The following is a 15121-nucleotide window of genomic DNA, read 5'->3' as shown; positions in this document are numbered from 1 at the left end:
TGTTGTGCGAAAACATGACAACCTCTTCAGTCCGCCTTTCATATTTTTTTTTCCTTTTTTTTTGTCAAGTTGCCGCGCAGCTTCTTACATGCCACTTTTGTTTTATATTTAGTTGATAAAACATAGTTTCTAGATTTTAATTGCGCTGTACATTCAGACAAATATCAGACATTGCCATTAGGAAGTGGACGGGTTTTTTTCAGGTAATGTTCGCAAGATTAAGACTTATGTCTTAAAATGTATAACCAGTTTATGCTGCAGGGTTACGCGAACTATATAAGGTCTGTTTTATGATTGCTTTCGCTCTCTTTTTTCTATATGTCAAGCATCACAACTCCGTTTTGTAATTCATTTAGAGCATGCATGCTCTGCTTCGTTCCACTTACAACTCATACTTCGAAAAAATAAACAAATAAATGAATAAATAAAATGAAATCGAAATTACGATAAAAAGAACAAAGGGATCTATGCTCCGACTGACAGTCAGCTGGTGTCCATTAACGGTAGATAAAAGTTTTGTTTCTCTGGGCTACTAATATGTTAATTAGCTGTTAGAGTGTGCGACCCTATTGGCTCGTCGTCCGAGTCAATTTCCCATTTCCAGCCTGACGTCAGAGCGGCTACAATGCTTAAACTCATCTGCTGTGTGATCCCACTAAAAAATCGCCCCACCAGACAGCGGCTTAGAACGTGCAAGTGAGCTTTTACTCCCTGACTTTCGGTGTGTTTCCCTCTCCGCGTGTGCAATGTATTCATGAAGACACCGTAAAGTGTTAAATGTTTGAAATCCAAAACCGCCGAATTTCACATGCTGAAAAAGGACTCCGCTACTCGTACGCGCGGCACTGGTGTGTCAGTGCAATAGACTCTGCAAAGAAACTCTACTCACACGCCTGCAAGTCCGCGGCTGCAAAAAGGACGCCGAAAACCTATTTTTTTTTTTAGTTTCAAGACAAACGCGTAAAAATCAAACTGGCTCACGTTCTTCCCAACCAACCCAGTTTGACAGCTGCTCTTCACCCCGTTTGGAGGACTGTCAGCAGCAAGAGGATGGCATCAGAGCTGGCAATGAGCAACTCCGACCTGCCCACCAGTCCCCTGGCCATGGAATATGTTAATGACTTCGATCTGATGAAGTTTGAAGTGAAAAAGGAGCCGGTGGAGCCCGATCGCAACATCAGCCAGTGCAGTCGCCTTATCGCCGGGGGATCCTTGTCTTCCACCCCGATGAGCACGCCTTGCAGCTCGGTGCCCCCTTCCCCAAGCTTCTCGGCGCCCAGTCCGGGCTCGGGGAGTGAGCAGAAGACACACATTGAGGATTTCTACTGGATGTCCGGTTATCAACAGCAGCTGAATCCAGAGGCGCTGGGCTTCAGCCCCGAAGACGCGGTCGAGGCGCTGATCAACAGCAGTCACCAGCTCCAGTCTTTCGATGGCTATGCCAGGGGCCAGCAGTTTGCTGGTGCAGCCGGAGCAGGAAGCACCATGGCCGGGGAAGAGATGGGGTCCGCCGCGGCGGTGGTGTCGGCAGTAATTGCTGCGGCAGCCGCTCAGAACGGAGCGCAACACCACCACCACCACCATCACCACCACAGCAGCAGCCACCACCAGGCACCGGGCGTCCAGTCCAACGGCACTTCTGGGACAAATCACCCACACATGCGCTTGGAGGAGCGGTTCACAGACGAGCAGCTCGTGACCATGTCAGTGCGGGAGCTCAACCGGCAGCTACGGGGGGTCAGCAAAGAAGAGGTGATCAGATTGAAACAGAAGAGGAGGACCCTAAAGAACAGAGGCTACGCTCAGTCCTGCCGGTTCAAGCGAGTTCAGCAGCGGCACGTCCTGGAGGGAGAGAAGACACAACTCCTGCAGCAGGTCGAGCACCTAAAGCAAGAGATCTCCAGGCTGGTCCGGGAGAGGGACGCGTACAAAGAAAAGTATGAGAAGCTCATCAGCAACGGCTTCAGAGAAAATGGATCCAGCAGTGACAACAACCCTTCATCTCCGGAGTTTTTCATGTGAGTTTCGACATTATCGCGAAATAAAACTATATCAGATGAATAACTCACCCCGCGTAAAAAGTTTTCATTCTGAAACTTTTTTTTATTATTTACTTGACGCAAATCCCACTGTATGCCTAGATCAAGAACTAATTTATCAACTTTTTGATTTTTTTATTACATTTATTTTTTTGAAAACAAGTTCCCTCCATTCTACCACTGCTGTAGATTTGGAGGGCTTTGTTATCCGCATTTTTTTAATCTAGAAGAGGCGTATTGAGAAAACTTTTTACTTTTTGCTATCATACTCAGTATATTACACATAGTTTGTCTGTCAAGATTTTTTTCATCTCTGTTCATTAGATTTGCAGTGCTTGATATTTGAAAGTTGATCCAACTTTATGCCGCAGTATACCAAGTGTGCATGCAAGCACTAAGTATACTCCTTTGAAGTTCATCAACTTGGCCCTTTTTCATCATTTTAGTTTTGATTCAGTGTACAGATTCTTATTAAAAGTGCATCCATCGACAGTATGTTTTTCCTTTTTTTCTTTCTTTCTCCTTTTTTTATTTTTATTTTTTCTTTTTTGTCTGCCAAACTTGGAGGATTGCAAGCCTGCCGTTTGACGCCACCTCATCTCATGCGTTTGCTTGTTATTGTGTGGAGCAACAAAAGACTGTATCCATTACAAACTCTTCATTGTTTTAAAGAGATGTGTTATTGAACTGCCCTGCATGCTGGACATGTATGGTTTTTCTTTCTATGCTTGAAGATGTCCTTTTTTGTCGGATGACTCCAGCATGGCACTCATACTTCATTTAGGCCTCCTCACTTTTTTGGGACAGAGACAAAAAAGTGACAGGACTTCCCACCCCCTGTAGTGGTGCATTTCAGCTGTGTTGAAGTGCACCACCATCGGCTGTCATAAGACTGCAGTGAATGCGCTGGCATTCCTGGTGGAAGTTTGTCGGCGGGGACCCTGGTGCGAGGGGAAAAAGAAAAGACTTCAGTATGAAGGAAATTACCAGTCAATTTCCTGGAAGTTTAGTCTGTTGCTAAGCCTATGTTGTTATTTAAATATATTCCATTGTGCATTTGTCAGCATTTGAATAATTTTTAAAGCGTAATTTAAAGACAAAGTTTTATAATCTATGATGCAAAAGATATCATGTGCTACAGCTTATGTCATATAGATTTCTAGGATAATTAATAATAAGATTGCTGCCCAAAACTACTTTTAACACTGATTAAGAGAAATTGGCTCGGGTCCAATTTATACAGTGAGCAGTATTGTGCAGTGCATAAAACAGCGCTTTTGCAGCATGTGCTATAGACCGAAGTGTGAGAGATCTGGTGTCCGACACACATTTTATTATTATATTTTAAATAACTATATTAAGAAAAAGTATATTTGGAGAAGACAATTCTCACAACCGGAGTCTAAGTAAATTACTGTGCTTTTGAAAATGTGTTTCTTGATTGAACTGACTTATTCTGAACGGAAATGCACTAAAAAAATGTCATGTGGAAAATTAGCTTTCCATCTCCCAAGAAGATAGATCTGACATTCGTTTACGACGTAGTCGTACCATTTGGAGATATTAGCATCAGTTCAGGGTATACTGTTGTTTTCTCTTAAATAAACGTAAACATTTGCAAAGCAATAAGTAATTATTCTAATCTATAATGTCCGGACATTATTAGATCGTCAGGGAGTGTCACCCTGCATGTATAAAAGGGGGGAGTACCATTCGCCAATAAATTTTGAAAATATGTTAATTAATCTTTCATCTTACATATAGTGTATATATATACATATATATATATATATATATATATTTTGCTGTGCAAAATTATTTCATTCACTAACCATATGTGATGTTCATATGTGCTCGTTTCTCATTTCATACAATTAAATGATATGCAATAAATGTATGTAATTGTCTTCAATAAGTTTCTCACTTTTCTTTTGAGTTGTCCTGAGACTCTTTGTTGTTTGTGAGTGAAACACACAGAAATGAAACTAGAAAACATGTCATCTCCACATTACTGCCCCACATTTTAACACTGCTTATAGGGGTCTTGTTACCCTCTTTTTAAGGCGTTTCTGCCAGAATTAATTTAGTAAGAGCTTCTTAGACCATTTTGGAAGAATCAGAAACAAGAATGAGTTGAACATTTAAGCAAAGCAATTCAGGCTGGCAGTGTAAAAAAAATGTAAAATGCAGAGATGCAAGTCCATTGTTGCAATAACTTAATGAAGCCTAATAATAATAACAATAACTCACAGTGGCGTGCAGCTAATTAAACATTTCTGCTTTGACAGTCTGTTGAATGATAGAGACGCATGTTTCTTCACAATCCATGAATTAACACCAAATAAAAATATATGTATTTATTATTTCCTATGATGATGATCCTAAAGATCATCAGACCTTACCTGCTGACTCCAACGTGATTCTATCATTATAATCAAAAAATGATGTGTTACAAATATGGTGTTTGCATCTCAGTTCATGAACTTCATCCTCATTTTTATTTGCAGAAGTCCAATTTGATTTTATGTCTGATAAATCATGTTAACATTATTATGAACAGTCTGGTCATGTGTGAGCCTTTCTATTTGTGCATATGTGTGTGCTTGTCTTAAGTGCTGCTTCATGTGGGAGTATGCAAGCGTGTATTTGGACTTAGGTGTAAATCTGAATGTGTGTGTGTGTGTTTCCTTGAGTGGCAGTATGTAATAATGACAACGCTGTGAGTTTCTTGTGGCTGTGCATGATGCATGCTCCATATTTGTACCCTTCACTTACCCTTTTTACACATTCTTTGCTTACTTATCTGTTGTGCCCGCTTACCGTGTTTCTCGGACACTCTGCACTTACAGTCATTAGCATGTCATCGTTTGGCTTTCTCAGTTTCATCCAGCTCTATCCCTTTTGTCAGTGGGTCTGGACGTTGGCCTGAAGCAAACATGCTGTGGGAGACGGGGCGCACGGAGAGCACAGCCATGTCAGGCATGTGAGGAGGCGCTGGAGAAGGTGCCAATTTATGTCAGCCACTGTGGTTAGCAGAAGAGTCTCTGCTCTGCTGTACCCAATCTTGCATTTCATTTGGTGTTTTTACATCATACGCTGATTTTCTTTTTAACATAACTTTTGGACTGCACTTGGACACGAACTAAACTCGCCACTTTCCAGAAAGACAAGACGAAAAGTTCTTTGCTGAGTTCACAAGGAATAGGCTTGTAGGCATTCGGAACAATTTGTTTGTTGAAACAGGAAGACCAACGTGCCAAAATACACTTTGAGGAAACGCTACAGTTTCTGAAGACAGATTCAATCTGGATTTGTCTTCTGTTTTGCAGTTTAGCCACAGATTATCAGTGTCCAACGGATACAGACAAAAAACGCCTTTCATAAAAATGAACCACACTGTCAGTGTGTTAAAGCAGTAAGTGCTCAACTGTTCGTAGTCTTTGCCATTATAAATTTCATACTTGTTAAATTTGCAAAAAAGCAAGCTTCTGCGCCATCTGCCAATGATGATGTTCTACACAGCTCATCAAAAAGGAGAGAGAGGGAGAAAGATGGTTTTAACCCAAGATCTGAGGTGTGCACTGCTGCTGTGGTGGCTGATTTGCCCAGAGTGAGGGGAGAAGCTGAGACAATAGTCAGGCTTGGGCTGAATTAAATGATTTTGCTGATGATTAATAGTGGTGTGGGCCAGTGGCTCCTGCGATGTAAAGATGATAAATCGTGAGTGTAGCTCTGTGCAGCTGTGCCAGTGTTGGGTCTTAGCATGTACACACCATGCAATTTACAGCCAAGCCGTTCTCCTTCTTCCTCAATTTATCTAATTACATCTAAAGCAGTAGTACCGTTATAGTCTGATATGTCACATTAACCACAACAATGTATGAAATGACTTTAGAGAGGATAATCATTTGCTTTTCCCCTCATTTAAAAGACATGTTTTTGTATTTGCTATTTCAAAGAGGAAATAATTTCCTCTTTGCTTAAGAGTCTCTTCTTTTCTGCCTCTCTTTAAACCATGCTTTCAGTGCAGTGGGGTTTTTTTTATGTGTTTTGAGTGGCATGTAAAAAATGAACATTTGTTTTTTGCTAGGGGCTTCTTTATAAGACTCTTAAACTTATTTAGTTCGACTGTTTCCTCATTGGAAAAGATCATTTAGACCTCTAATGTCCATCCACTAAAACACAGTCACCGCACGCATACTAAACATGAAAACACACTCACCAACTTACAATACGAAAACAAAAGGATAGATTTGCTCCATTCTTTTGTTTCAGACCATTGTGTTACTTGTGCTTCTCTCTGTGTGTGACTCAAACACTTGAGTCCCCGAGCTAAATGGCATTTTTTTGCGAAGACAGATCTAATTTGTAAAAAGATGTTTCCTCTTATATCTGTGGTGCCCGTACGCAGCAGTTATGTAAGTGATAAAATGATCGATCTTCCAGCGAGACACTCATGTGGAACGCTGGCGCTATGCAGGTGACAGCATAAGATGCAGCACAATGTTCAGTTAAGTACCAGTATGCCAGTCGACAGAACCAAAAATAAGAGCCGGTTGGGGGTTTGAATTCTTACAGGCTTTAGAAAGTGCCAGAGGAACAATTGGAGCAAATCTTTTTGTCTTGCTGTTTCGCATGGTATGTCATGTATGTGTTTGTAGGTGTAGATGCATGAATCCGTGTGTGTGCATGCATGTGTATTTCTTCTTGTTGTGTTTTTTGTCAAAGAGGATGAGCAGAGGTCAAAAGTTACAGCGCACAAGGCTGCTCTCAAAGTCATTAGAGTAATCCCTGCCCTGGGGAACTCATGCTCATTTCCTCTGCCCAGAACCCAATGAATGAGATGTACACACACATCCGACATAGCATAGTATCCAGTAAATTCAGCACAACTCTCTGCTATATATATTTTTTAATTATTAACATCCTATATTTCACTCCGGTCTTTACATTTTTTGAATTGCAAGAAAACAAATAATATATTTTTGACTGTGAAAAAATGATATAATAATACTATACTATAATAGCACACATACAAAAGGAGTTTAAATACAGGGTGCAGGAAAAGTGTCTATTAAATATGCTGTGAAGGGCAGTGGCACTTGGCTTAAGCTGGCCAGGTATATTTTCACACTGCCATTCATTCTGATTATTTTCATGTATTCATTTATTTATTTATTTATTTACTCTGAGTCTGGTAGTATTTGTGGCACACATGGTGAACATTTAATCTTGTTCTCACACCCACTTCATTCAACCATTTCATTGTGGGTGTTGCAAAACAAAGCAGCCAGTCGTACTTGGGGTAAATTCATTGTTCCTGTCTTAAATATCAACTGACTCAGAGTGGGTGTGTTAAGCTGTGGCTTTCTGTCACATTTTATACAACTGGGGTTAATAAAGACTCACAAAATATCAAAAGTGCCAAGTTTCAACTGTGTTTTTTTAAAACATATTTTTCTAATCTGTCTTAGTGTGATGATGAATCCAAAATAAATGGAATAAGATCTGTTTCTTTTTTTTTCTTTGCATTTTCACATTTGTTCGTCCTACCTTTGCATGAAATTTGCCTCTGTTTTTCATTTTTTACTATTTTCATTTTCAACAGTTAGAAAATGTTTTATATGAGTTTGGTTGTGGATAAAAACCACTGTCGACAGAAGATTGGAGAGAGGATGTGCAGCAGCAGTGGCAGTCATGTGTCTCAACACAACCAGGTGGCAGCCACATCTGTGAATGGTCTGTCTAAGTACAGAAACAAAAAAAGGAACATTATTCTCACATTCATAGTGTAGAAGAGAGGAATAGTACAATCGTATAAGAGAGGAATGGTGCAATAGTGCGGTTCACTGGGAATAAATAAATGCCAGGCATCAATACTTACACTTTACACTTTGCTGTCGATGATGTCTGTACATTTCTTTCTTTCTTTTTGTTGTGGAAGAAAGCTTGCTTCAAATAGACATTAAGCTGATACATGTGGTGTCATTAGAGAGTCGTCCTTGAAAGACTGGCTGCAGGTTATGTTGGTAATGAGGTGGTAGGGATTTGCTGGAGTAATTTTATATGTCTGTAAATGGACCCAAACCAAGAGCCTGTGACTTAAATAAATGCAGCAGAGCTAAAGCAAGAGGTAACAGAGTAAAAGAAAAAGTGAGACACAGTCTTTCAAACGGGCATATGTTTGTGAAATTTCTCCCACTAAAAATCTAGCTACATGAGTGAAATCCCTCTGCACTCCACAAATGTTTTTGTTTTCTACACATTTAAGTCCATTCCTTTGGTTCCTCAGGTGTAACTTTTAAAGCAGATCAGTATGAAATAAGGAGCTGCATGCAGAGCGATACACATGGAGCATAGATGTAAGTGCAATTTTGTTGTTTAGGTAAGTCTAAGTCATATCTCAGCATATGTATTTTTACACTTTCAGTACTTTCACCTTGAATGACAGGTGAAATAAAGCAAACCTAAGACATGAAAAAGATAATATCCTGCTATATCTAGCAGGTGATATGATTTGTCAGCTGATTGGCTGCTGATCACAGTTTAGCACCATTAGGAGCCTTTTGGTTTTTTTGGTTTTTTTCTTAACATCTGTCATCACAACAGCTGCCTCACTGCTTTTGTGCCGGTTCTATGCGGCATTTATTTGAAAATCCAATGATTTAAAATTTCCCTCACAGTAGCGTACAGGCAAATTACTTCCACCGCTGTTATTTTCCAGGAACTTTGACCGGCCCGGCTTGGAATCTGCACAGGGAGCTAAGAGCTGAGCTAATGTTTTTACTTGTGCAGCAACATTTATAGGGGATATGAACTGTATTTGGACCCGCCTAAAGCAACATGCCCACTTTTGTATGTTTTGCCAGGGTACTTCTGAAAGTTTCGGTCACAAGGTAGCAAGGAAACAAGACTTTATCCCTCTCTTTTTTTATTTGCCACAATTCCTCCTCTGTTAGAACAATTCATTATTCAACTGAATGAGATGAACAGAAATAAATGCCTTGACAAAAAAAAAGGAGAAAAAAAATCTATTTTGCCTTGTCTGTGTGATGGCACGCCGTACGTACGCTTAGATATTTTAGTTTTGTCTCTTGTGTTTTGATGCATGGGTTCCGCCTGTAGAATCTATTTGCATGTAAATTTTTACAATTCCCCCAGCATCAAACATTTACTATGATACATGTAGTGTATTTCACCAAAGAGACAAGGTGAGAGTGAATCTTGCTCAGAATGAGTCTGCTTGTTTCTTTGTGATTGTTTGTGTGGGCCTTCTTGTGTGTATCCGTGTCTGATGCAGACAGAAGGGAAGAGGGTGTAAAGGTGACACCAAGCATATTTACGCTGATATTAATTTATCTGATCTGTTTGTCCAATCTTTTCTGCTTCTTCAGGTCATCAAGAAAATTTCTCCATCTGTGATTTCAAGCACCATCCCTCCGTGCCCTTGAGGATTCTTGAGGTAAATGTGTGATAACTTTGGCCTTTTCTTTTTTACATTTTCTGCTTAATAATAGTGAGCAATATCAGATTTGTTGAGTTTACAAAATATTCCTTCTTTAGAAAAATACCACAGCTTTGCACATGCTACCAAACATAGCTGTGTTATGCTATATTATACAAGTATTATTTGTGGTATGCATTTTTCATTTATAGCACTACACAATTAAATCCATATTAACTATTCATTAATATCAGGCAGTCATATTAAACAGAGAAAATAGTCACCACATATGCTACTGAATGTTTTAAAACATAATGCATGTCTGTAAGCTTTTTATAATGGATACATAATGCATTGTATATGCTAAAGAGCACACACCTTCTTAATGTTGGCAATATCTCTCTACATCTATCTCCCTGATGCAATAACGTTCCTTGATATCGTATCCATTATCATACCTTATTTTATCCATGGAGAAGAAAAATCACACGACACATGAAGTGTTGAGTCTAGGGCAACATCCTTCATGCCCGATCAGGACAACCAGCAGATTAGAGCCACTTATTCAAATGCAAATTATATGTTCATGTTTTGCACCAGTGACAAAGAGTGAAGAATAAGATTTGAGTCTTGATATCAATTTGCAGAGACAAAGGGCAACCTGGGAGAATTTATATTGCAAACCCAAATGTTCCTGTAATGGTTTCACTGATTGTTCCAAAGCAAACAGCTGCAATGTGCTTCATCATGACACATAAGAATGAAAGAGCACTTGCATTCTAACTTTTTCCACCAACGTAAAGAAGAATATACTGTAAGTGTGTGCTTGTGTACATGTATTTGTATCTGCTGTTATTTACTTGATTGTCTCTAAGTGGGGAGCGGGATCAGTAGCTGGCCTTTCGCCAGATCCACTTAACTTCAGGAGGGGAAGCAGGACAAAAGCCATCAGGGAAGACAAGGACAAATCATCTTTAGATGAAGTGTTTTAAGTGCTCTGATTCTCCTCCCACGTCATCACTGTGAATTAGGTGCCCTCTGCTCACTGCTGAGGGGTGTCGAATATAAACAATGCCATGGGAACGGATGTTAAACGAATTAAAGTGGAAAACCATGAGGGTGTCTATCTTACGCGGCCTCGTAAATCTCGGTTCTCCTGCCATGCGCTATGCTGATGTTGTGCTCTGACAACCTGCCAGCTGAACTTAGAGGTGCTGCGTGCGGTGTGGTCTGGTCGATCCCGTTCTTAGCAGTTTCAACCATGGCAGACATTCCAGGCAGAGCCATGTCTTTGTTTTATGCAAATCCATGCATATGAAGAATGGGGTGGGGGGGTTGGGGTGATGAGCAGTCTGGCCACGTAGCTCCAGGAGGACAAGCTGAGTGATGGAGACGGAGAGCCAGGTCTTGGTGTCCTTGCCTGGGGAAACAGTGTCCTGACTCGAGCCTGGACTGCCACCAGGACACTATGTCACTGCGCCTCTATCTAACTAATCCTAGAAGAAAAAGATTTTCCCAGGCACAAATGTATTTACGCCACAAGATGCAGAGCTGGTATGAAGATACTGTAAATAGAGGTTAACATTGGTATAAAGCTACCTGCCAATGTGCTTTTCCTGTGTGTTGTAAAGGTAGGCACAGCTCAGGGGATTGCCATGCAAAGAGACACTGGAGTTCAGAGCCCAGTAGGGAGCTGAAGGACCCAGAATATGCTGACAAAGATAAAATGCCAGGTGTGTGTATATGCAGTGTAAGAGGCTGTGAGAAAGTGGAGTGCAAATATAGATTGGGGGAAAAAGGTCTCTGTGTGTGTGTGTGTGTGTGTATGTGTGTGTGTGTGTGTGTGTGTGTGTGTGTGTGTGTGTGTGTGTGTGTGTGTGTGTGTGTGTGTGTGTGTTTGTGCTCACATAAAGATACAGCATACAGTCATGTGACCATTGTATGACAACGTGGTTTGGGTGAAACCTACTGAAGCAGCATCACCCACATACCACAGCTCATCGCACTGTTCAATTTCCCATCTTAACAAGTGTCTTTCGTTTCTTCACATCGGTGTTTTTCCTCTGTGCAGTAAATTATGTTGTTTTTAAACTTCCCAAAACATCTTCTCTTGCCCACCCCTTCTTAGAGTTGCTTGTTAACGGTAATGGTTAGTAGGAGGCGAATCCGTCACAGTGTGCTCTATTTCTGGGTGCCAGGATGTTGGTCTCAGTCGTTGAGGGCAGATGAAATCGATCCAGATTAACCTGTCATGTGGGGGAGAAAATGAATGGGACAGAGGGGTGCAGAGGCCATGGAGAGAAAGGGGGGAAGTGTGAAGTATAAAAACAACCTCCTTCATATGGGTCAAAAGTTGTGGGATGATTTATTCAAGACTGGGTGCTATCCCACCTTCCCCCCTTCTATCTGCTCCACCTGCCTCTTGGAAAGGAGTGAGAAACTGGAGACTGTTCAGGAGGAGGTGACTATATTTAGCCTTGGTGACCAAAGACACTGTGGTCTAACTTTAAAGTTAAAAATACATATATCCATGTACAGTGAGATGGACACAGTTTGCGTCATCACAAGGCACCTATCACAAATTTGTCAGCTTGAAGTGACTCAGATGCCTCGTGAAGAACGAGTGCAAAGCAATGTGCAGCTTCCAATAGATGCGTTTTCATTAAAAGACTGTATGAGATTGAACTAAGTTTTAGTACCCCTGATTAAATTCATGCTATTAAAAGTTATCATGAAACAAAGATTTTACTTGTAATTGTGAAAATTATGTATCCTAAGAAAAATGTGTGTGTGTGTGGGTGGGTGGGTGTTACGGGGGCAAACAAATAAGCAAAAACAGAAGAAAAAGAATTGAGATTTATAGTTTCATTTGACTGTGAAGTGCTACTAGATTTAGCCTCGTGTGTTTGGGCAGAGCTCCACTTTGCTAATTATTTTCCTGTGGCAGAGTTCTCAGCATGGCGCTCCTTTCTCACTCTGAGAAGAGAGACTCACTGGTAAGTGCTTAGTCAGCCCTACTCTGGGTGTGAGATACTGTTGAGTCTCTAGTGGACTGTAGGGAGGCAGAGCAGCGTGGGACCAAAGCCATCACAAGGTGAAGCCTTTAAAGTGAGGGTGGGCCCATCATCACCCATCAGTGAAAGGAAGAGAGATGATATATGAAAGTTGGGGACACTGAAAAAGAGTTCTGTTTAGTATACTCCTTATTCTGTACTGTTAAAAGTGTTATGGGAAATATCATTGCTGTGTTGTTTTGCTAGGTTCTTGATGCCTCTTGTTGAGGCCTGAAGAACCCAGACACTGAGCAAGAGCTGTTATAAAGCTCCATAAAGCCAGCGGCTTCGCTCTTTATCAACTAGCAGTGGCATGGACTTTAAAATATATCAACACATCATCATCAGATTCAAGTTATGACTTGGTGGTTCTTGACTTGATCTCTGGAAATCCTGCCTGCGTTCTGTTTCTCTCTTCCCTCTCTATTTATATTCCAATGTCAAACTTGCCCTTCTTTCTATCGCTACTCCTCTTTATAGAGTGGCACACAGCTCCTCTTCTGTCTGCCCCGCTATCCTCCAAATGACTCTCCTCCCAAACAAACTTAGCTTCCTTCCCCTCCCCTCTGTTCCCAGCGTCACTTTCCCTCCCTCCCTCCCTTCACCTCACACTGCACCTGCTTCCCTCCCGCTTTCTGTTCCCTCTCCAAACGTCACTACTCTCCCCCCCCCCCCCCCCCACTTCTATTCTCCCCCTCGTTAGCTTGATGAATGGCTTCACTGCAGGGAAAGTGCTGATTTTCATCCCTCTGTCTGATTTCTGCTGGCTGTTATTAATTTCAAACACTCAGAGAAAAGCAAGTGAGTCAATAAATAAGGAAATGAACACACTTCATCCTGCCATATAGCAGCTCTTGCAGTCATTCACCCAGGGTGCGGGTCCTCTATGGAGGCCAAGTCTGCATTTACACTGATAGAGTTCAGCTCCCCTCTTGAATCACAACACGGCAACATATTTTTAAGGCAAGAATAAAAGTTGTCCAGTAGCACTGCATCATATCAAATGTTCCTGTAATATTTTTAGTATCTTGCTTCAACAGGGCTAGGGGGGGAGACAGAATGGTACAAAGCTAATAGCTCTGAAGAGACTTCCAGTGTCTTCTCTCATCTTTTCTCTTTCACCCTATACTGCACCATTTAAGAAATGTACACACAGAGTGACAAAGAGGAGGAGAGAAAGAGAAGCAATGAGAAGTAACAGGCTAATAGAGTTATTGCTGCGCATTAAACAATGCTGTCGACGCTGTGTAGTTAGGGCCGTATGTCTAAGCGCACATTACTTACATTCCTGGCTTAATGCATTGTGCGTGCCTGCTAATGTCAAACACAAATAGCCTCCGAGAACAACACAATTCTCTCAGTTTCTTGCTGTCAAACAGGAAATTTCCAACCAAAAGTTACTTTTCTTTACTTTCTGTTTTCAATTAAAATGCTAGGGTATTTAATCAGTCCAGGATACCAGTAATACATGCAGAGGGACAGATATTAGGCCAAAGATATTATCAGACTGTTTACAAAGTGTTAAGACAAGCAATCAGGTGGAAGCTTTAGTAATGCACACACATCATTAGATGTTTAGTCTGTGCTCTGGAGCCACAAGCCACAGGGCTGTTTCTCTTGGCCATTAAAGCAATATTTGGTTTTACCTTAATAAACATACAGATTTTTTTGTAATTAGCTGATAGATTCCTGACACCTTAGTAACTTAGTAATTTCAGCTTTATAGAGCTCCCCAGCTGAATCACTGCAGTGTTAAACAGTGTTGCAAGTGCAATTTAATGTTGTTGTTTTGCAGGCGTACGTTAGCCATAACTTGACTCGCCTAAACTTTTAGGCAGCATTTTACATTTAGCACACTTAATAGAAACTCCTAAACATGGAGAAAGTCACACACGGCTGCACAATGCACAGTCAGACAACTTGGACAATTTAGACAAAACTGATATTTCTCAAAACTATTTAAGATAAGATTAGGTGTGTTTAAAAGACCATGAAGAAAACTGGGTGTTAAGTTAATTTTGCTAAACTGATAGAAACATATGGTGTGCGTGGACGCCAAAGCCCTTACCCCTCTTTCACGATGTGGGGACAGGAGTGCTGTAATAGAAGAAACAGTTAGAGCATTTAGCACTTTGTAAATAAACATCGGGATTCTAAATGCAGTTCCATAACTGAACCAGAGGCCATTTATGGGAGGTGAGAACAGACATAACATATTTTAACTATGTATGTTTGAGAAAGTCCAGACTTGTTGTTCGGTCAGAGAAGAACCAAATAACATAATATAGAAAAGTGTGTGTGACCTAAAAGATTGTGTGTTTAATTTAAACAACAGTAGGTTCTGTTTCTTTTTGCTTACACTGATTATAAATTATGTGGGAATGTTTGGTGGAGGAAGATAAAAACAAAGCTGTAATAATTACTTAGCACTCTTCAGTTGCACCCTGTTAAAGATATACAAACTTTGCTTTTATAAAGGGATGACATATGTACATGAGAGGAGAGGAGAGGAGAGCTGTATTAGTAGTAGCTGCAGGGGCAGTGGAGCCTGTATGTCTGCTTCATGGCTCTGTGAGCGCAGACAT

At 40.8% G+C, this 15121-nt stretch overlaps 1 protein-coding gene across 1 annotated transcript in view; it reads left to right on the top strand.

The window, feature by feature from the left end:
• Positions 1 to 455: 455 nt before the first annotated feature.
• The window catches only part of mafa (MAF bZIP transcription factor a), a 76447-nt gene continuing 61781 nt past the window's right edge, over positions 456 to 15121 (top strand). Inside the window, exons 1-2 of the mRNA XM_085154035.1 lie at positions 456 to 2018; positions 9434 to 9501. Coding sequence (XP_085010161.1) covers positions 1051 to 2018; positions 9434 to 9461 — 996 coding nt within the window. The 5' untranslated portion in view covers positions 456 to 1050 and the 3' untranslated portion in view covers positions 9462 to 9501. The remainder of the gene's footprint in view (positions 2019 to 9433; positions 9502 to 15121) is intronic.

This window comes from Neolamprologus multifasciatus, chromosome 1 (assembly GCF_963576455.1).
Source record: "Neolamprologus multifasciatus chromosome 1, fNeoMul1.2, whole genome shotgun sequence".
In the NCBI taxonomy this organism is placed as follows: Eukaryota; Metazoa; Chordata; class Actinopteri; order Cichliformes; family Cichlidae; genus Neolamprologus; species Neolamprologus multifasciatus.
This window is presented reverse-complemented; position numbering and strand designations above follow the sequence as displayed.